The sequence below is a fragment of the Salvelinus sp. IW2-2015 genome, linkage group LG23, assembly GCF_002910315.2.
Source record: "Salvelinus sp. IW2-2015 linkage group LG23, ASM291031v2, whole genome shotgun sequence".
In the NCBI taxonomy this organism is placed as follows: Eukaryota; Metazoa; Chordata; class Actinopteri; order Salmoniformes; family Salmonidae; genus Salvelinus; species Salvelinus sp. IW2-2015.
The window spans coordinates 10,269,100-10,292,661 of record NC_036863.1 but is presented as its reverse complement, the minus strand read 5'-3'; the positions used below and the strand labels follow the sequence as shown (position 1 = coordinate 10,292,661).

The 23,562-nt window shown below is 42.4% G+C and overlaps 1 protein-coding gene across 1 annotated transcript in view; it reads right to left on the bottom strand.

The window, feature by feature from the left end:
* The window catches only part of lig3 (ligase III, DNA, ATP-dependent), a 28,506-nt gene extending 24,053 nt beyond the window's left edge, over positions 1–4,453 (bottom strand). Inside the window, exons 1-8 of the mRNA XM_023967677.2 lie at positions 4,274–4,453; positions 3,262–3,828; positions 2,908–3,036; positions 2,507–2,716; positions 2,199–2,350; positions 1,767–1,933; positions 1,470–1,547; positions 1,138–1,306 (exon numbers count right to left, since the gene is read on the bottom strand). Coding sequence (XP_023823445.1) covers positions 1,138–1,306; positions 1,470–1,547; positions 1,767–1,933; positions 2,199–2,350; positions 2,507–2,716; positions 2,908–3,036; positions 3,262–3,808 — 1,452 coding nt within the window. The 5' untranslated portion in view covers positions 3,809–3,828; positions 4,274–4,453. The remainder of the gene's footprint in view (positions 1–1,137; positions 1,307–1,469; positions 1,548–1,766; positions 1,934–2,198; positions 2,351–2,506; positions 2,717–2,907; positions 3,037–3,261; positions 3,829–4,273) is intronic.
* Positions 4,454–23,562: the final 19,109 nt, after the last annotated feature.

Sequence of the window (23,562 nt, the reverse complement as noted above, 5' to 3'; positions counted from 1 at the left end):
GTAAGCTGTCTCATTGTTGGTAATCAGGCCTACAACTGTTGTGTCATCTGCTAACTTGACCATTGAGTAGGAGGCATGAGTGGCTAAGCAGTCATGGGTGCCCTTCAGGAAGTCCAGGACCCAGTGGCAGAGGGCGGGGTTCAGACCCAGGGCCTCAAGCTTAATGATAAGCTTGGAGAGTACTATGGTGTTGAATGCTGAGCTAGTCAATGAACAGCATTCTTACATAGGTATTCCTCTTGTCCAGATGGGTTAGGGCAGTATGCAGTATGATGGCGATTGCATCATCTGTGGATCTATTGGTGCGGTATGCATATTGAAATGGGTCTAGGGTGTCAGCTAAGGTAGATGTGACATGATCCTAAACTAGCCTCTCAAAGCAATTCATGATTACAGAAGTGAGTGCTACGGGGCGATAGTCATTTAGTTCAGTTACCTTTGCTTTCTTGGTTACAGGAACAATGGTGGCCATCTTGAAGCAAGTGGGGACAGCAGACTGGGATAGGGAGAGATTGAATATGTCCGTAAACGCGGCTAGGGATGAGGACGTCGGCCACGGAGAACCAACTGTACTTGGGAGCGGGCAGCGTCGGTGGCACTGTGTTGTCCTCAAAGCGGGCGAAGGTGTTTAGCTTGTCTGGGAGCAAGACGTCGGTGTCTGCGACGTGGCTGGTTTTCCCTTTGTAGTCCGTGATTGTCTGTAGACCCTGCCACATACGTCTTGTGCCTGAGACGTTTGTCTCTGTTCTGACATTTTGCCTGGTTGATTGCCTTATGGAGGGAATAACTACACTGTTTGTATTCAACCATATTCCCAGTCACCTTGCCATGGTTAAATGCGGTGGTTCGCGCGAATGCTGCCATCTATCCACGGTTTCTGATTTGGGTAGGTTGTAATAGTCAAAATGGGAACAACATCTGCTATCCACTTCCTGATGAACTCAGTCACCATGTCAGTGTATACATTCAGTAGCAGGTGTGTGTACTGACTAAGTGTGTGTCAGAGTGAGTTTGTTTGTGTGTCAAGTTCATGTGTACAGGGCGAGTATGTATGCAGAGGGCGAGTGTGTGCATGTCTGCTGAGTATGTGTGCATCTGTGTGTGTGAGAGCATGTGTGCGTATGTGTGTGAGCTCACCAGCATAGGCTGCACTGGGGTCATGAGGGAGGCTTCAATAGTGAGGAGCTTCCTGGGGCCTGAGCCATTGATGGCGTCCTGCTGGTTCCTCAGCACGCGCTCTATCACGTCCCCTAGGTTACGGGAGGCCTTGAAAGCATCGTAGGCATTCGGGTCCACTGCATCCAAGCTGTTCATAAGATACATTTGATTGAGAAGTTGGTTCAAATATACTGCAATAAGTTTCAAAGTTCATGTATGCTTTGAAAGCTCTAGTATATTAGGTTTAGAAGTTGTAGCGTAGGGTTTTAATGTTGTCGTGTCAGGTTAGGAGTAAATCTAAGGTGACTTACACATGCTTAGCTCCAGAGTTCATCTTTAGATCATGCTTAATGAGTCTGATGATACATTTCAGGTCATTGCCGGTGCATCTGCAACAAAGACAGGGTTGACTTGTGTGAGTATGGCTGCAGTTATATAATTTGATTATATTCAGAAGTTGACTCTGTCCCTTAGTCTTTAGATGCATAATATGTTGGTGCAGTAGAAGGAATTGTGGACAGATACTGAATTACTAGGAATTTTAAGATGTCAAATCATTAAGTATAGGTCTGCTAATAGGAAGACATTTTTTTTTTTTTTTTTTTTACTTTTTGGATATGTCCTCTAGCTCTTTCTGCTGGTCATCCTCCTTGGTTAACTGGGCCAGACGGGTAAGGGACGCATCCACTTCCTGAATCGTGAGCAGACTCTTGGCGGCTGGCGGGAAAGACTTGCCTTCTTCAAAAAACATCCTCACTGTCTCCGACACATCCCCCTGTACGCCCAGAATAAAAATTATACTCAATACACGTCAGTCCTGAAACCCCCAATTCTGGGACCACATGGGCTGTATGTTGTGATAGAGCCTACTCAGCATAACCTACCATTTATGTCTGACTATGTACTAGTGTTTGTTCCCAGCTGTGTTTTGTGTATGCAATGAGAGATGTGCTAAGATTGTCCTCTTATATGACAATGAACATGAATCTGAATAACTTGTCAGAAGCACTGACTGTCATGTTCTGGACTCAAACACTGGCCTGTTCCAGATCTCGCACCATCTCCTCCTGGTTGCAGTTGAAGATGCGGCTGAAGAGCTTGACTATCTGTTTGTCGTTGAGGTTGTACACACTCTTCACCACCCCTGGGAGAAGCAGCTTCACCGTCAGGTACACATCTCCCTTGAATTTATCTGGTAGGGAGAAGAGAAGAGAAAAAGAAAATTAGGTATTTCAGTAATTCTACTTGCCTACTTAAAAAACAACCTTTGAGGACAACATTCAATGCAGTACAATACTGCAGAGACAATTTACAACATAAATTAAGCTACGCACGCACGCACACACACCTCCCCCTGAGCCTTTCTTCAGGAAGTCATGGATGATCTGTGTCTTGACGTTGTAGCTATTCTTGTCTGCCACCATGGCACAGAGCTTGCGGAACTCCCGGAGCAGGCTATCCTTGTGTTTGGGGTCACAGAGCTGTGCGGAAAGAGGACTGCCCTGGTTGGGTTTGGCTGGGGATGGGCCTGGGCTGCTTGAGCTCCCAGCTTTAGTAGCTGATTGGACAAAGGACAATATGATTGAAAAAAATAAAGACAAGATAATACAGCAGTGTTATGTTCTGGTGGAATGGACAGAATAAAATAGTTTTGAAACTGAAAACACAAACATTTGCACTTTTGTAGCAGGACTAGCTAGTTTTCAGATGTGCACACTGGTTGATCCATCCACTGGAATACCCTCTCACCTGTGAAGCCAGAGAACTTCCGTGGTGCATTCAGAGAAGGGTCAGCAGGCGGAGCTGATAGCTGACCACTGTTGTTCAGCTTGGCTTGCACCTTCTTCTTTGGGCTCACGTTAGCTTTGGCCATCAAGTCTGAAAGAGAATTAAAGAGTTGTTAACTGGCGTCTCAATTAACATGACAAGAAACAAGAAAAGTTTAAAGACGTCAAAATATTTTCTTCCATGGTGAACAACACCAACTTGAATGCCATGACATGCACCCTATGAGTCGGTCAGTATATGCATTACAAAAAACATTTAATTTCTGCATGTGGAACTTAATCTTGCTACATTGACGGAAGTATATAAACATTGTACCTCCAACAAGTTTGTTGATGAGCTCCTTGTCCTCATCCTGCAGCTCCTCCCAGCCCTCCAGGTCTGTGATGTCCTCGATCTTCTTAGTGGTGGCCCGGGCCCGCTCCAGCTTATCAAAGATACACTTCACATGGTACCACTCCTTCATCTCCCCGGCAGACTCACTGAACGGGTTAGGCACAATCTTCCCGATGCGGGTCAAGCCCTTCATGATTTTGTCCTTACACTTCTTACATCCCGCAGTGCCACGTTTGGCATACTCCACACAGTATCTCTGTTCAGCCATGTCTGTCTGGTTAGTACAATAGTGACGCCAGCAAATCTTGAAATTGGAATCTAGTGAAAGACTGCGATTCCAAGGGGGCTTGGTGCACTGATGGCAGTCCAAGGGATAGGGGAGGATGCCCCTACAATAGGGTAGAATTTGGAAGTTTGCAGATAAGGGATAAGCGACAAACAGTTTCCAGGTGGGTTGACACCTGCACAGTTTCCCAAAATGTATATTGTAGACAGTCTTAAGTGCCAATGAAATACAGAATCTCTGCATCCAATTTGGTTTGGTGATATCTAAAATGTAAAAAGGTTCAAGGTTATTCACAACGATGCATTGCAGTATAGATAATAGCCAACTATCTGCCTGGAATATAGCTAGCAAGTTAAGTAATTAGCTAGCTAGATGGTGCTCTCCCCCCCGCATTTGGCGATTAGCCAGCTAGCTAATAGTTAGCCAGCTAGCTAACAACAAACCCATAAAAGCTAGTTCGTGTATGGAAATGGAGATGCTGTCCAGACAACGCCATATAGTATGTATGGAGTAGCGTATTACTCCCTAAAGTAATGAACGTTTCACAAGAACACTTAACCGTAGCAAGCTAGAAGTATGACAACTCGCTAAAACTCGTTACATGATTGCAGTCATTGGCTAACTGGTTGCTACCTAGCTAACGTTAGCTTTTAGCTAACTTTAACCAAATGTGGTAAGGCTCAAAATGGGCTCAAACATGTTATTTACCTTGGTTTAAAGTGGGGGAGGAGGCTCATTAGCTTAAATATTACAAACACGGTTCACTTATACTAGCTAGCAGCTATAGGCTACACAGTCATTGAAAAGGCAACACTCAGTTCCCTTTAAGTCCTAGCTAGCTACCACGCTTCCTCTTTGTTCGCCTGCGTTTCCTGGGTTTTGCGCATGTGCGGGTATGCAGACAGAAATGGTAATGAGACGCAAGACCAAATCAAATTGTATTTGTCACATGCGCCTAAGACAACGGGTTTAGACCGTACGGTGCTTTCAAGCCCTTCCCAGCGATGCAGAGTTAAAAACAATAACACTAAGACAAATACTAACACAGGAGGAATAAAATATACAAGAAAGGAGCTTTATACAGTGATTAGCAGTAGGCTACCAGATCAATATGCAGGGGTACGAGGTATTTGAGGTAGATTTTTTTATGTACACGAAGGCAGGGTAAAGTGCAGGCAAAGTTTACATGATTGAAGATTATTCTAAATTCTAACCTTGTGTCATTATACCATTCATTATTACTACACAAACACCGCCAGAGTGCTACCCTGAGGGTCCTTTACTGCAGGGTTTCCCAAACTTGGCCCTGGGGCCCTAACCAACTCATCATCAAGCTTTGATTATTTTAATCAGCTGTGTAGTGCTAGGGCACAAACCTTAAAGTGCACCCAGGTGGGGCCCCAGTACCGAGTTTGGGAAACACTACTTCACCACTACACGCAAATACTTTTCCAAAAAATATAGAGCTCGCCAGCTTGTAGTCCTAAAAAACTGAAATTAGTTATTGGTTCGTTCAGCCATTCCTATGGGGAAATAATGTAGTTTTGGGATAACTGACGAAAATAAGATCTGAGGTTAACACAGACTTAGGAGATCTTATACATTTTGTCCTAAGAGATAATATCAGTCAGTCATGACCTTTATGAATTATGAAGCCTTTATGTGCTTTATGTTCTTGTTTTGATTAAATAAAATGCTTCACTAGCTGATGAATATTATCTCATAGAACAAAATGTATAAAATATACTAAACCTGTCTTTACCACAGACCTTATTTTTGGTATTTGTAAAAAATAAAAAATAAATTCACCATGGGCTTTGGCCAAATCAAATCAAATGTTATTTGTCACATGTGCCAAATACAACAGGTGAAATGCTTACTTACAAGCCCTTAACCAACAATGCTTTAAGAAGTTAAGAAAAACGTGTTTCAGTAAAAAATAGATAAGTAAGAAAAATTGAAAATAAAAGTAACAAATAATTAAACAGCAGCAGTAAAATAACAATAGCGAGACTATATACAGGGGGTACCAGTACAGTGTCAATGTGCGGGGGCACCGGTTAGTAATTGAGGTAATATGTACATGTAGGTAGAGTTAAAGTGACTATGCATAGATAATAAACAGAGAGTAAAAGCAGGGTAAAAAGAGGAGTCTTGGTAGCCCTTTGATTATCTGTTCAGGAGTCTTATGGCTTGGGTGTAGAAGCTGTTAAGAAGCCTTTTGGACCTAGACTTGGTGCCCCGGGACCACTTGCCTTGCGGCAGCAGACAATTTTTAGGGCCTTCCTCTGACACCGCCTGTTATAGAGGTCCTGGATGGCAGGAAGCTTGGCCCGTCATGTACTGGGCCATACGCACTACCCTCTGTAGTGCCTTGCGGTCAGCGGCCAAACAGTTGCTATACCAGGCAGTGACGCAACCAGTCAGGATGCTCTCGATGGTGCAGCTACAGAACCTTTTGAGGATCTGAAGACCCATGCCAAATCTGGCTTTGTTGTGCCCTCGTGCCCTTATGTTTTTATTTGTTTTATTTTACCTTTATTTAACTAGGCAAGTCAGTTAAGAACAAATTCTTATTTTCAATGACGGCCTAGGAACAGTGGGTTAACTGCCTTGTCAGCTCAGGGATTCGATCTTGCAACCTTCCAGTTACTAGTCCAACACTCTGACCACTAGGCTACCTGCCAACCCTCTAACCACTAGGCTACCTGCCACCCCAGGTCGAGCCATGGCGGAGTTAGTGCCTACAAAAAAACACCATTACTGTTGCTCTCTATTGAGAAAATATTGCACATTCCAGGGCACGTTCACCAAGACGCAAAGTTTTGGAACGTTCAGATAGCATAGTTCTATGTAGAACAAACATGCCTCTCTGATCACTGCCAAATGTTTTTCTAACATGTATTGACTCAGGAGGTGAAAACTTATCTAATCAAGCATTGTACTTGTGTATTAATTTACTCATACCGTAATTTACTCATACCTTTTATGAACGTTTTCGATTATTGAAATGTAATCGAACATGTTCATAAAAGACATTGGGTTGGAGTTAATTAATACACAAATATTAATATAATTTTAGACATATCTTAAATTACAGCGTTTTCATGAATTTGATGATATCATCTTGAAGTCCATTCAAGAGATTATGGGACATGAAGTAAAGTGGAAGTTGCCGTCACTTTCACAGGGTATACCCAATTTTAGCTATCCACTTACCTGGCTAGAAATACTTTAAGGGATGAGAAATTCTTAGTGTTTTTGGCCTGGCCATAGACTAAGATAGACATCCCATCTTTGTATCTGTCCCATTATGGCACCTGTGAGAGCATGGGCAGCACCATTGAGGTCATCTTCATTTTAAAGTAGTCAATTTAGTTCTTCTACTACTTCTATGAGTTGGCAAACAAACTGAAAGGGTGCATACTGCCACCTCGAGTGTGTTGTTTGAACAGTTATAAAACAGGTATAAAGCCAAGGTTGGCGATTTACAGCCACCTGCAGTTATGGAATGTTTGCTCATGAGTACAATTCATTGGCTTATCTCTCCTGATGACCTAGATGGAATTACAGTTGAAGTCGGAAGTTTACATACACTTAGGTTGGAGTCATTAAAACTTGTTTTTCAACCACTCCACACATTTCTTGTTAACAACTATAGTTTTGGCAAGTCGGTTGAGACATCTACTTTGTGCATGACACAAGTCATTTTTCCAACAATTGTTTACAGATTATTTCACTTATAATTCACTGTATCACAATTCCAGTGGGTCAGAAGTTTACATACACTAAGTTGACTGTGCCTATAAACAGCTTGGAAAATTCCAGAAAATTATGTTATGGCTTTAGAAGCTTCTGATAGGCTAATTGACATAATTTGAGTCAATTGGAGGTGTACCTGTGGATGTATTTCAAGGCCTACCTTCAAACTCAGTGCCTCTTTGCTTGACATCATGGGAAAATCAATTGAAATCAGCCAAGAAAAAAAATTGTAGACCTCCACAAGTCTGGTTCATCCTTGGGAGCCATTTCCAAACGCCTGAAGGTCCCACGTTCATCTGTACAAACAACAGTACGCAAGTATAAACACCATGGGACCACACAGCCGTCATACTGCTCAGGAAGGAGACACATTCTGTCTCCTAGAGATGAACGTACTTTGGTGCGAAAAGTGTAAATCAATCCCAGAACAACAGCAAAGGACCTTGTTGAGATGCTGGAGGAAACAGGTACAAAAGTATCAATATACACAGTAAAACGAGTCCTATATCGACATAACCTGAAAGGCCACTCAGCAAGGAAGAAGCCACTTCTCCAAAAACCGCCATAAAAAAGCTAGACAACAGTTTGCAACTGCACATGGGGACAAAGATTGCACTTTTTGGAAAATGTCCTCTGGTCTGATGAAACAAAAATAGAACTGTTTGGCCACAATGACCATCATTATGTTTGGAGGAAAAAGGGGAGGCTTGTAAGCCGAAGAACACCATCCCAATCGTGAAGCACGGGGGTGGCAGCATCATGTTGTGGGAGTGCTTTGCTGCAGAGGGACTGGTGCACTTCACAAAATAGATGGCATCATGAGGCAGGAAAATATGTGGATATATTGAAGCAACATCTCAAGACATCAGTCAGGAAGTTAAAGCTTGGTTGCAAATGGGTCTTCCAAATGGACAATGACCCCAAGCATACTTCCAAAGTTGTGGCAAAATGGCTTAAGGACAACAAAGTCAAGGTATTGGATGGGCCATCACAAAGCCCTGACCTCAATCCCATAGAAAATGTGTGGGCAGAACTGAAAAAGCATGTGCCAGCATGGAGGCCTACAAACCTGACTCAGTTACACCAGTTCTGTCAGGAGGAATGGGCCAAAATTCACCCAACTTATTGTGGGAGCTTGTGGAAGGCTACCCAAGTTAAACAATTTAAGGCATGCTACCAAATACTAATTGAGTGTATGTAAACTTCTGACCCACTGGGAATGTGATGAAAGAAATAAAAGCTGAAATAAATCATTCTCTGTACTATTATTCTGACATTTCACATTCTTAAATAAAGTGGTGATCCTAACTGACCTAAGACAGGGATTTTTTACTGGGATTAAATGCCAGGAATTGTGAAAAACGGAGTTGAAATGTATTTGGCTAAGGTGTACGTAAACTTCCGACTTCAACTGTGTGTGATCCTTTCTTAACCCATATGTCGTCCCACCCAGTTGACTACTTCATGGCTCTGCTCAGAGCCATATAATAAGAGAGTTCGGCCAGGTTTTACAACGACTCCTTGTTAGCGCCTTTATTCTCAACATTTTGGTGATATAACTGTACAAAAGCGCCTAAGACAATTCCCTATGAAATGACCCGCTGTAAACAAGCAAAACATAGCAGTGAATTTAACAGAAGTTTTCTTTGATTAGCATTCAGGATAATGTGTATCCAAGTTGGTTCTATGTTGTGATATCAACAAATTGCAAATCTGCTTTCACTGGACATCTTCATAGGTTTAGAAAAATATCAGAAATAAACAGCACAATGTGAAAGCGTCAATTATCACTTAGCAACAGCTATGGAGGAGAAAGTGGTGCTCTCAAAGTTCAGACAGAAACTCCATTGGCTCAAACTCTGGCACTGCCCATGCTAAAATAGGCTTTTGGACACTAGAGTCCTCTATATATCTACCTCTATGGACCGGTCTCATTATTATTAATTCTTCTTCTTCTTTTCACATGTAATGATTTTTATTCTATAAAGATCGTTATTCTGTCAATATTTTGTGTATATTGTAGAAAAATGGTCTCAGAATATACCAATAATGTGAAAGATGGATAGTAGACAACCGTATGCTCCAACTTTAGTCTATCAAGTATTCTGACATGGTTTTCCTGCCTGATAATAGATATCTATTTCTACTATTGTACTATTGTACTGTTACTGTACTAAGTTACTTAGATGACTAAAATAACTATATCCTAACTTAGATAGGTTGGCAAATTTTGTGTTTGTTCACTATCACTTTCACCTCCATGTGATGGATGAGCTGTTAGGTTGTCTTCTAGACACAAGTGTGAAAGTGTTTGGTGTAAGATGATGTCATTCAGGACAGTCTACAGCCCTTTAGTGAGTCAAACAGTTTGTATAAGTATGTGTAATGGATTTATGAAACAAAGCAACTAATTACAGTATATACACAGAGTGTACAAAACATTAAAGGACACCTTCCTAATATTGAGTTGCAACAAGTAGTTTCTAAAAATTATTATTATGTAACTGGTTCGTCAGCCATTTTTTGTTTACTCAACTTTTTGGTCCAAGTGTTAACTTAGCTCCAACTTGAGAAAACTTTGGCAAAAATTCAATCAATTTAAAATGATGTGTTTGCTCAAATTCTCTCATATGTTCATTCAACTATAAATTATTTGAGCATCATACCTAAAAAAAAGGCTGTGGAACTAGTTACACACAGGGCTTTTAACATAATGTTTTCCACTTACATACAGTGCATTCAGACCCCTTGACTTTTTCCACATTCTGTTACGTTACAGCCTTATTCTAAAATGTATTAAATGTTTTTTCCCCCTCATCAATCTACACACAATAGCCCACAATGACAAAGCAAAAACAGGTTTTTAGAAATGTTTGCATTTTTTTTTTTTATAAAACAAACAAGGAAATATTACATTTACAGTACTTTATTGAAGCACCTTTGGCATTGATTACAGCCTCGAGTCTTCTTGGGTCTGACTCTACAAGCTTAGCACACCAGTATTTGGGGAGTTTCTCCCATTCTTTTCTGTAGATCCTCTCAAGCTCTGTCAGGTGCTGCACAGCTATTTTCAGGTCTCTCTAGAGATGTTAGATCAGGTTCAAGTCCGGGCTCTGGCTGGGCCAAGTACATTCAGAGACTTGTCCCGAAGCCACTCCTGCGTTGTCTTGGCTGTGTGCTTAGGGTCGTTGTCCTGTTGGAAGGTGAACCTTCACCCCAGTCTAAGGTCCTGAGAATTCTGGAGCAGGTTTTCATCAAGGATCTRTCTGTACTTTGCTCCGTTCATCTTTCCCTCGATCCTGACTAGTCTCACAGTAGCAGCCGCTGAAAAGAAAATCCCACAGCATGATCGTGCCACCACCATGCTTCATCGTAGGGATGGTGCCAGGTTTCCTCCAGACAGAGAATCTTGTTTTTCATGGTCTGAGAGTCTAAGTGCCTTTTGGCAAACTCCAAGTGGGCTGTCATGTGCATTTTACTGAGGAGTGGCTTCCGTCTGGCCATTCTACCATAAAGGTCTGATTGTTGGAATGCTGCAGAGATGTTTGTCCTTCTGGAAGGTTCTCCCATCTCCACAGAGGAACTCTGGAGCTCTGTCAGAGTGACCATCAGGTTCTTGGTCACCTCCCTAACCAAGGCCCTTCTCCACCGATTGCTCAGTTTGGCCGGGCGGCCAGATCTAGGAAGAGTCTTGGTGGTTCCAAACGATGATGGAGGCCACTGTGCTCTTGAGGACCTTCAATGCTGCAGACATTTTTTGGTACCCTTCCCAGATGTGTGCCTCTACACAATCCTGTCTCGGAGCTCTACGGACAGTTCCTTTGACCTCATGGCTAGGTTTTTACGGTTTTTACCTTATATAGATAGGAGTGTGCCTTTCCAAATCATGTCCAATAAATTGAATTTACCACAGGTGGACTCCAGTCAAATTCTAGAAACATCTCAAGGATGATCAATGGAAACACGATGCACCAGATCTTAATTTCGAGTCTCATAGTAAAGGGTCTGAATACTTATGTACATTTTCTAAAAACCTGTTTTCACTATGTCATTATGGGGTATTGTGTGTAGATTGATGAGGACCATTTTGTATTTAATACATTTTAGAATAAGACTAACGTTACAAAATGTGGAAAAAGTCAAGGGGTCTGAATACTTTCCGAATGCACTGTATTTGACACACATGATTACATTGTCCATGTTCATTTATTATACAGTAATTGTTGTTCAACATGTCCTCTCCTGAGATTTGAACTCACAATCTCCTGGATTTATGGCATTTTTCTGTATAGTTGTCTAATTTTGGTGGGACAGATTTCTTTAATGTTACTCTTTAATCACTATGATAAATAAAATAGGTATATCATGGCTGAGATTTAAGTTGAAGTGCAAAGTGTAGCAAAATCAATCATTGACACAGACATGGTGGCATAGCAGGAAGATTGGAATGCATTGAACCAAATCAAATCAAATCAAGTTTATTTTATATAGCCCTTCGTACATCAGCTAATATCTCGAAGTGCTGTACAGAAACCCAGCCTAAACCCCCAAACAGCAAGCAATGCAGGTGTAGAAGCACGGTGGCTGGGAAAAACTCCCTAGAAAGGCCAAAACCTAGGAAGAAACGTAGAGAGGAACCAGGCTATGAGGGGTGGCCAGTCCTCTTCTGGCTGTGCCGGGTGGAGATTATAACAGAACATGGCCAAGATGTTCAAAATGTTCATAAATGACCAGCATGGTCAAATAATAATCAGGAATAAATGTCAGTTGGCTTTTCATAGCCGATCATTAAGAGTTGAAAACAGCATGTCTGGGACAGGTAGCACGTCCGGTGGACAGGACAGGGTTCCATAACCGCAGGCAGAACAGTTGAAACTGGAACAGCAGCAAGGCCAGGTGGACTGGGGACAGCAAGGAGTCATCATGCCCGGTCGTCCTGACGCATGGTCCTAGGGCTCAGGTCCTCCGAGAGAGAGAAAGAAAGAGAGAAGGAGAGAATTAGAAAGAGCATACTTAAATTCACACAGGACACTGGATAGGACAGGAGAAGTACTCCAGATATAACCAACTGACCCTAGCCCCCCGACACATAAACTACTGCAGCATAAATACTGGAGGCTGAGACAGGAGGGGTCAGGAGACACTGTGGCCCCATCCGATGATACACCCGGACAGGGCCAAACAGGAAGGATATAACACCACCCACTTTGCCAAAGCACAGCCCCCGCACCACTAGAGGGATATCTTCAACCACCAACTTACAATCCTGAYACAAYSCCGAGTATAGCCCACAAAGAWCTCCACCACAGCACAAACCAAGGGGGGGCGCCAACCCAGACAGGAAGATCACGTCAGTAACTCAACCCACTCAAGTGACGCACCCCTCCTAGGGACGGCATGAAAGAGCACCAGTAAGTCAGTGACTCAGCCCCTGTAATAGGGTTAGAGGCAGAGAATCCCAGTGGAGAGAGGGGAACCGGCCAGGCAGAGACAGCAAGGGCGGTTCGTTGCTCCAGAGCCTTTCCGTTCACCTTCACACTCCTGGGCCAGACTACACTCAATCATATGACCTACTGAAGAGATAAGTCTTCAGTAAAGACTTAAAGGTTGAGACCGAGTCTGCGTCTCTCACATGGGTAGGCAGACCATTCCATAAAAATGGAGATCTATAGGAGAAAGCCCTGCCTCCAGCTGTTTGCTTAGAAATTCTAATGACAATTAGGAGGCCTGCGTCTTGTGACCGTAGCGTACGTGTAGGTATGTACGGCAGGACCAACTCGGAAAGATAGGTAGGGGCAAGCCCATGTAACGCTTTATAGGTTAACAGTAAAACCTTGAAATCAGCCCTTGCCTTAACAGGAAGCCAGTGTAGGGAAGCTAGCACTGGAGTAATATGATCAAATTTCTTGGTTCTAGTCAGGATTCTAGCAGCCGTACAACCAAGAGGTTGTGTTCAAATCCCAGGTGAGGACAGGTTGAATATTAAGGTTCTATTCAATCCGCATTGCGGAAGTTCAGCTTTACAGCGTGATTGAGATTTAAAGGCAATGTTCCCGCTTTAGCGGAGACTGCATTCACGTTAAACGCTGCATATGTCGGCTCAATCGGAAATTACCTTTACATTTCTATCACGAAATCTGTAACGCAGATTGAATAGACCATAATTACTGTATAAATTAACATGCACAATGTCAATGTGTGTCAAATATGTAAATTGAATACATTTTACCTGTATGTTAAACGCACTGTGTGTTTGTTCCACAGCCTTTTTTATGTAAGATGCCCAAATAATCATTTCTAGTTGAATAAACATATGAGACAATTTGAGGAAACACATTTTAAATTGGAGCTTTTAAGTTTTTAGTTTAGGTAACACTTGGACTGAAAGGATGAGTAAACCAAAAAAAAGCCTGCGGAACCAGTTAATAATAGTAAGTTGAAACAGCTAGATTTTCTTTTACAGTGTACTGCAATCCCTAAAGAGGAGGAGACTGGTGATGGCTGATGAGCTCAGGCTCATAACAGATCAGGACATGGAAGAAGATGACTATGAAGGCATGGATTTCGAGGAGAAGGAGGACCTTCTGGATGCAGAGCTGCTGTATGGCGATTATAGCAATGAAGAGCAGATGGAGGTGGAAGAGGAGGAGGAGATGGACACTGATCTTCAGCAGAGACCATCATCAGATGGGTAAGTATGTGTGTAAGTAGATTATGTGTGTGTGTGTTGATATTTGTTTTGTTTTCTTGTTTGAATAATATTCCCATATATTCATGTCTGGAACTGTTAGTATTAACATGTAATAATACATATATTAATGCCAATATATCCTCGTTCAATGCAGAGATTCCTCCTCAACAGTATTGATATCCATGACGGCATGCATTACTACATCTGTTCAAAAGATGGCAGTGATGACATTACTTGGGAGTTCTTGCTCTAAAATATTAATGCCATGGTTCAAAACCAACACACATACTCTGGGCCTATCACACATTCCCTCGTTTACAGACAGAAATATTTCATTCTGAGAGATGGAGCACTTGTGAGAGGGAATAGGGGAATTTAACCAATTTCCTCGCCAGAAAATTACTCCTTCTCAGACAGTGCTGAATGGGCATGGGCCCTGAAAGGAAACATGATTAAAAGCAAGACCACAAACACTGCTCACTGAGTGTAATACGTTACATCCCAGACTCAATGATATGGCAAAGCATTCATTCCCGCCATTTCCCACAGCAAACAGTTGTTTTATACAGCCATGATCAAAGTAAAGAACAATGCTCCAAGAATGTTATAGAAAGTAAGTGCACTGCTAAGTAAATCAATATATGTATGTGGATGCTCTTATACCTGTGTAGTAACACTAATTACACTTGAAAGAAAACAGTATAAACTTAGTATTTTAGTAATTTCATCAGTACTAGACATGTATAAGAGCAATTTAATGTAAATCATTATCATTTAATGTAAAGAATTCTGAGAATTCTGGCATGCACCTTATGATGTATTTCAAATTCATTTTTGCTGGAATATTTCATTTCCATATGATCTTTCTGACATTATCTATTACACGCAAGCTTTCGTTGACAATGGATCAGTTCTTCCTATTCATTCTTTAAGAATCTGGTGCAAAGGTTGCCCCCGGAAATTCTCATTCCCCCTTCTCACATAGCTGACATGGGGCACAGACAAATGGTTCTATTAAGCTTTGCTGTCAGAGGTCATAAATCATTACATCACCAAAACTTAAAACTAAATGTTGCTATTGAGAGCACACAATGAAAAACCTGAGAGCCTAACAAGTAACGGACAATCATTCCATCATCGTTACACTCATTACATCCCTAAAGCCTATAAAAAACAACTTTACATCACATTCTCAGATCTATTATGACATACTGAAAAGTAAGAAAAACCTCACTAAGCTGGTGAAATATAATCAATATAGCGAGGATACCACCTTATTTGAGCAAGGGAGCACAAAGATAACATAGGATTTCAAATCATAACCAGAAACCACTGAAGTAATTCATTTTAAATCCGCAAAAGCCAGTCTCAGTGCAGTTTATGACTCCGGGACCAAATGTTCCCCCCTACTGAGACTCGACTGCGGTAGTAATTTAATGCCAGGCATCAGGGAGCTAATGTCTTACGCAGTCAAACGGGTAAACATTTAAACAAGCTTAAGGGAAGACAGAGAGCATCACCTACCAGTGGGAACAGAATTTCATTGCTATCCATTTGTTGTCCATCCACTCCATCAATAGTCAGAGGATTCTCAAGTCATAGAGGATAATGGAGGCTGAGAAGTAGACCCCGACTGGGCCTTGTATCACTCTCTTTAATTCTTAAAGGGCCAGTGCAGTCAAAATCAAATTTTCCTGTGTTAATGTGTAAAAAAAAATCTAATGGATCAGTGTTATTTCCTGATAGTTGCTGGTTGAAAATAAACACATTCTAATCAGCAGGGTTGCATGGGCATGAGTTTTGGCTTTCCATGGTGATATCACCATGCGGTAAATTGGTTAATAGACTGATGACAAAGGGAGTTCCAAACCTCTCTGCCAATAACAGCTAGTTTTCAGTTTTCCCCTCCCCACTCAGACCACTCCCAGACAGTCCTAGCAACATTATTGCTCGAGAAATTGTTTGCTAAAAAGCTACTTTTGCCATTTTTTTAATGGTAATCTGTTACAGTAAGGTACATAACTGAAATTATTTGATATTGGTGTAAAAAAACAGCTGCATTGGGCTTTTAAAGGGTATAGCATCAAGCTAAAGGTTGGTACTATTAGGCTATATTATTCCAAATGTTAAGGTTTCGGTATTTGAATATATACTGAGCAAAAATATAAACACAACATGTAAAGTATTGGTCCCATGTTTCATGAGCTGAAATAAAAGATCCCAGAAAATGTTCCATACGTTTACATCCCTTTTAGTGAGCATTGCTCCTTTGCCAAGATAATCTATCCACCTGACTGGTGTAACATATCAAGAAGCTGATTAAACAGCATGATCATTACACAGGTGAACCTTGTGCTGGGAATAAAAGGCCACTTTAAAATGTGCAGTTTTGTCACACAACACAATGCCACAGATGTCTCAAGTTGAGGGAGCATGCAAATTGGCATGCCGACTGCAGGAATGTCCACCAGAGCTGTTGCCAGAGAATTTAATGGAATTTAATGTTAATTTCTCTACCTTAAGCCGAGTATTTTTCGAGAATTTGGCAGTATGTCCAACCAGCCTTACAACCACAGACTACGTGTAACCACGTCAACCCAGGACCTCCACATCTGGCTTCTTCACCTGCGGGATCGTCTGAGACCAGCCCCCTGGACAACTGATTAAACTGTGGGTATGCACAAACAAAGAATTTCTGCACAAACTGTCAGAAACCGTTTCAGGAAAGCTCACCGCATGCTCGTCATCCTCACCAGGGTCTTGACCTGACTGCAGTTTGGCATCGTAACTGACTTCAGTTGGCAAATGCTCACCTTCGATGGGCATGCTAGAGAAGTGTGCTCTTCATGGATGAATCCTGGTTTCAACTGTACTGAGCGGTTTGCTAATGTCAATGTTGTGAACAGAGTGCCCCATGGTGGCAGTTGGGTTATGGTATGGACAGGCATAAGCTACGGACAATGAACACAATTGCATTTTATCGATGGCAATTTGAATGCACAGAAATACCATGACGAGATGTTGAGGCCCATTGTCGTGCCATTCATCCACCACCATCACCTCGTATTCAAGCATGATAATGCACAGCCCCATGTCGCAAGGATCTGTACACAATTCCTGGAAGCTGAAAATGTCCTAGTTCTTCCATGGCCTGCTTATTCACCAGACATGTCACACATTGAGCATGTTTGAGATGCTCTAGATCGACGTGCAAGACAGCGTGTTCCAGTTCCTGCCAATATCCAGCTCTTTGCAAAGCAATTGAAGAGGAGTGGGACAACATTCCACAGGCCACAATCAACAGCCTGATCAACTCTATGCAAAGGAGATGTGTCGCACTGCATGAGGCAAATGGTGGTCACACCAGATACTGACTGGTTTCCTGATCCACGCCCCTACCTTGTTTTAAGGTATCTGTGACCAACAGATACCTATCTGTATTCCCAGTCATGTGAAATCCATGGATAAGGGCCTAATGAATTTATTTCAATTGAATGATTTCCTTATATTTACATTTACATTTAAGTCATTTAGCAGACGCTCTTATCCAGAGCGACTTACAAATTGGAAAGTTCATACATATTCATACACATTCCCTTATATGAACTGTAACTCAGTAAAATCATTGAAATTGTTGCATGTTGTGTTTATATTTTTGTTCAGTGTAATTTAACTTTTGAAGGGAATCTGAAATAAACAATATGAAAGTCATTGCTATTCTGTGCAGCATCCTAATGAAACACAATATAATTAAACTTCTCTACAGAGTAAAGAAAGCCACTCTGATTAAGCATATAAATGTATATGAAGCCAGTTGAATTCTGGTAGTGAAGTGTGTTTTCAGAGGCTGGTTGCAGAGGACCTCAGGGACCCAAGGCCGACAGAAACATCCCACCCAGTTGATTTGCATTTCACAGAACTGCATGTTAATAAATACAGAGCTCATCAGGTTGAGGATGACTTCACAATCAAATTAAAAAATGAATTAAGGACACCCCCACACTGCATATCTTCATGAGCAAACTGTCCTGTGCTGTTCTGTGGAAAGAATTCAAAAACAACTTCTGAGAGGGATGGGGAAAGTGTATTAAAGGGAAACTTTATGGGTACTCGTTAGCAGTAGTGCAAAGTACTTAAGTAAAATAATTTAAATTATTACTTAAGTAATTTTTTGGGGTATCTGTACATTCACTTTACTATTCATCTTTGTGACAACTTTTACTTCACTACATTCCTAAAGAAAAATGTACTTTTTACTCCATGTGAAAGATTATTGAAATCTGTGTGGGTAGCTGGACAGGTAGGATGACTGACAATAGTGAAGGTGATCAGGTGATCACGGGTCAGGTGACAGAGGAATGGATGAGACTGAGGCAAGAATTCCATTAACCACAAAATGGTATATTTACTGGGTAGTTTGTCTGTGCTGCATAACAAAGGAAACAGAATAACATATATCCAATCAAATTGAAATCAGAAAGTCAAATCATAACAATCAAATAAAACTTTATTTGTCACACGCGCCGAATACAACAGGTGTAGTAGACCTTACAGTGAAATGCTTACTTACAAGACCTTAACCAAAAATCAAATCAAATCAAATGTATTTGTTACATACACATGGTTAGCAGGTGTTAATGCAAGTGTAGCGAAATGCTTGTGCTTCTAGTTCCGACCATGCAGTAATATCTAACAAGTAATATAACCTAACAATTTCACAACAACTTCCTTATACACACAAGTGTAAAGGAATGAATACGAATATGTACATAAAAATATATAAATGAGTGATGGCCGAACGGCATAGGCAAGCTGCAGTAGATGGTATAGAGTACAGTATGTACATATGAGATGAGTAATGTAGGGTATGAAAACATATAAAGTGGCATTGTTTAAAGCGGCTAGTAATACATTACATCAAGATGGCAAGATGCAGTAGATGGTATAGCGTACAGTATATACATATGAGATGAGTAATGTAGGGTATGAGAACATTATATAAAGTGGCATTGTTTAAAGTGGCTAGTGATACATTTAATTACATCAAGATGGCAAGATGCAGTAGATGGTATAGTGTACAGTATAAACATATGAGATGAGTAATGTAGGGTAAGTAAACAGTATATAATATAAAGTGGCTACTGATAAATTGATTACATCAATTTTTCCATTATTAAAGTGGCTGGAGTTGAGTCAGTATGTTGGCAGCAGCCACTCAATGTTAGTGATGGCTGTTTAACAGTTTGATGGCCTTGAGATAGAAGCTGTTTTTCAGTCTCTCGGTCCCCACTTTGATGCACCTGTACTGACCTCGCCTTCTGGATGATAGCGGGGTGAACAGGCAGTGGCTCGGGTGGTTGTTGTCCTTGATGATCTTTTTGGCCTTCCTGTGACATCGGGTGGGTAGGTGTCTTTGGGAGGGCAGGTAGTTTGCCCCCGGTGATGCGTTGTGCAGACCTCACTACCCTCTGAGAGCCTTACGGTTGTGGGCGGAGCAGTTGCCGTACCAGGCGGTGATACAGCCCGACAGGATGCTCTCGATTGTGCATCTGTAGAAGTTTGTGAGTGCTTTTGGTGACAAGCCGAATTTCTTCAGCCTCCTGAGGTTGAAGAGCGCTGCTGCGCCTTCTTCACAACGCTGTCTGTGTGGGTGGACCAATTCAGTTGTCCGTGATGTGTACACCGAGGAACTTAAAACTTTCCACCTTCTCCACTACTGTCCCGTCGATGTGGATAGGGGGTGCTCCCTCTGCTGTTTCCTGAAGTCCACAATCATCTCCTTTGTTTTGTTGACGTTGAGTGTGAGGTATTTTCCTGACACCACACTCCGAGGGCCCTCACCTCCTCCCTGTAGGCCGTCTCGTCGTTGTTGGTAATCAAGCCTACCACTGTAGTGTCTCCGCAAACTTGATGATTGAGTTGGAGGCGTGCATGGCCACGCAGTCGTGGGTGAACAGGGAGTACAGGAAGAGCGTCAGAACGCACCCTTGTGGCCCCAAGGGTGAGGATCAGCGGGGTGGAGATGTTGTTACCTACACTCACCACCTGGGGGCGGCCCGTCAGGAAGTCCAGGACCCAGTTGCACAGGGCGGGGTCGAGACCCGGGGTCTCGAGCTTGATGACGAGTTTGGAGGGTACTATGGTGTTAAATGCTGAGCTGTAGTCGATGAACAGCATTTTCACATAGGTATTCCTCTTGTCCAGATGGGTTAGGGCAGTGTGCAGTGTGGTTACGATTGCGTCGTCTGTGGACCTATTGGGTCGGTAAGCAAATTGGAGTGGGTCTAGGGTGTCAGGTAGGGTGGAGGTGATATGGTCCTTGACTAGTCTCTCAAAGCACTTCATGATGACGGAAGTGAGTGCTACGGGGCGGTTGTCGTTTAGCTCAGTTACCTTAGCTTTCTTGGGAACAGGAACAATGGTGGCCCTCTCGAAGCATGTGGGAACAGCAGACTGGGATAAGGATTGATTGAATATGTCCTTAAACACACCAGCCAGCTGGTCTGCGCATGCTCTGAGGACGCGGCTGGGAATGCCGTCTGGGCCTGCAGCCTTGCGAGGGTTAACACGTTTAAATGTTTTACTCACCTCTGCTGCAGTGAAGGAGAGCCCGCAGGTTTTGGTAGCGGGCCGTGTCAGTGGCACTGTATTGTCCTCAAAGCGAGCAAAAAAGTTATTTAGTCTGTCTGGGAGCAAGACATCCTGGTCCGCGACGGGGCTGGTTTTCTTTTTGTAATCCGTGATTGACTGTAGACCCTGCCACATACCTCTTGTTTCTGAGCTGTTGAATTGCGACTCTACTTTGTCTCTATACTGGCACTTAGCTTGTTTGATTGCCTTGCGGAGGGAATAACTACACTGTTTGTATTCGGTCATGTTTCCCTGGTTAAAAGCAGTGGTTCGCGCTTTCAGTTTCACGCGAATACTGCCATCAATCCACGGTTTCTGGTTTGGGAATGTTTTAATCGTTGCTGTGGGTACGACAWSGTCAATGCACTTTCTAATGAACTCGCTCACCGAATCAGCGTATTCGTCAATGTTGTTGTTGGACGCAATGCGGAACATATCCCAATCCACGTGATCGAAGCAGTCTTGAAGCGTGGAATCAGATTGGTCGGACCAGCGTTGAACAGACCTGAGCGCGGGAGCTTGCTGTTTTAGTTTCTGTTTGTAGGCTGGAAGCAACAAAATGGAGTCGTGGTCAGCTTTTCCGAAAGGAGGGCGGGGGAGGGCCTTATATGCGTCGCGGAAGTTAGTATAACAATGATCCAAGGTTTTACCAGCCCTGGTAGCACAATCGATATGCCTTGTTAAAATCCCCAGCTACGATGAATGCAGCCTCACGGTGTGTGGTTTCCAGTTTACATAGAGTCAGATAAAGTTCGTTCAGGGCCATCGACGTGTCTGCTTGGGGGGGAATATATACGGCTGTGATTATAATCGAAGAGAATTCCCTTGGTAGATAATGCGGTCGACATTTGATTGTGAGGAATTCTAAATCAGGTGAACAGAATGACTTGAGTTCCTGTATGTTGTTATGATCACACCACATCTCGTTAATCATAAGGCATACACCCCCGCCCCTCTTCTTACCAGAAAGATGTTGTTTCTGTCGGCGCGATGCGTGAAGAAACCAGCTGGCTGCACCGACTCCGTTAGCGTCTCTCGAGTGAGCCATGTTTCCGTGAAGCAAAGAACGTTACAGTCTCTGATGTCTCTCTGGAATGTTACCCTTGCTCGGATTTCATCAACCTTGTTGTCAAGAGACTGGACATTGGCGAGTAGTATGCTAGGGAGTGGAGCGCGATGTGCCCGTCTCCGAAGCCTGACCAGAAGACCGCTTCGTTTGCCCCTTTTACGGCGTTGTTGTTTAGGGTCGCCAGCTGGGATCAGATCCATTGTACTGGGTGGAAGGCAAAACACAGGATCCGCTTCGGGAAAGTCATATTCCTGGTTGTAATGATGGTGAGTTGACGTTGCTCTTATATTCAGTAGTTCCTCCCGACTGTATGTAATGATACCTAAGATTACCTGGGGTAACAATGTAAGAAATAACACATAAAAAACAAAATACTGCACAGTTTCCTAGGAACGCGAAGCGAGGCGGCCATCTCTGTCGGCGCTGGAAGTCGGCGTCGGAAGTAAGGAATTCTAGGTCAGGTGAACAAAATGACTTGCGTTCCTGTATGTTGTTATGATCACACCACGACTCGTTAATCATGAGGCATACACCCCCGCCCTTCTTCTTACCAGAGAGATGTTTGTTTGTCTGCGCGATGCGTGAAGAAACCAGGTGGCTGTACCGACTCTGATAACGTATCCCGAGTGAGCCATGTTTCCGTGAAACAGAGAATGTTGGGCCAGTTCGTGGCGAGTAATCGCTGTTCTGATGTCCAGAAGTTATTTTCGGTCATAAGAGACGGCAACAGCAACATTATGTACAAAATAAGTTAAAAAATAAGTTACAAACAACGCAAAAAAAACAACATAAAACACAATCGGTTAGGAGCACGTAAAACGTCAGCCATCTTCTCAAGCACCGTTTTCTCGCTCTGAGACTTTGAAGTAGTTGTTTCCCTCGCTCTACAAGAGCTGTGGCTTTTGTGGAGTAGGTACAGTAGGTAACGATGTTTCGAGGATGAGTGTTGTCGATGTGTTCAGAAGGTCCCTGGTTCAAGCCCAGGTTGGGGAGAGAAGAGGGACGGAAGTAAGACTTTAACATCACATCACAGCTGGGATTGTGTGACGCACGAAAAGCTATTAGTAGGAGTAATATCTCCCAGAAGACATTTTGAGTAAGAAAATTATTGATTTCCCCCTTTTGTAAATTATCAAGTTACACTTACTCACTTTATATGTGGATGTCCCACAGTACAAATGCAAAAGGAGGACAAATGAAATGACTCAGCATTCATTATATGGTTGCTGGGCTACAAGTAAGAAGAAAGTAAATGGCTGTGTCCCAAAACGTACCCTATTCTCTAAATAGTGAACTAATTTTGGCTCAAGCCCTATGGGCCCTGGTCAAAAGGTGTGCACTTCATTGGGAATAGGGGGCCATTTGGGACGTTGACAATGACACTGCAACCAGACTCTCGAAGGGGTAATAGCTAAGCTCATATTACATCCAGAGAGGGAAAAAAGCTAGATAGAGGTCTGCTGACTGAACACACTCACACCTATTGTGACATATGTTTTGATTAGCATTGACATGACATTTAGCAGTTACATGACATTTAAATTACAGTAGTCCTATTTAGTTCCAGTAAATCAATAATCAGTTCCAGTACATTGGTTGAAGGTAACAACGCACTGCTCACAGAAGTTTGGCAATTTCAACAGGTTCCCCATTACTTTAAAAAAGCCTATTACTATTTTCATTTGAGATATTGTGCTATACCTAGCCTGTAACATTTAACATTTAAAGGGTACACACCAATACATAAATCTATTAGCTTTGACAAGACCTATATGCAATGGAAACTGTTTTTTTCTCCCCTTTGATGAAAATGTGCATTATAACATTATCATACACATGGATTTC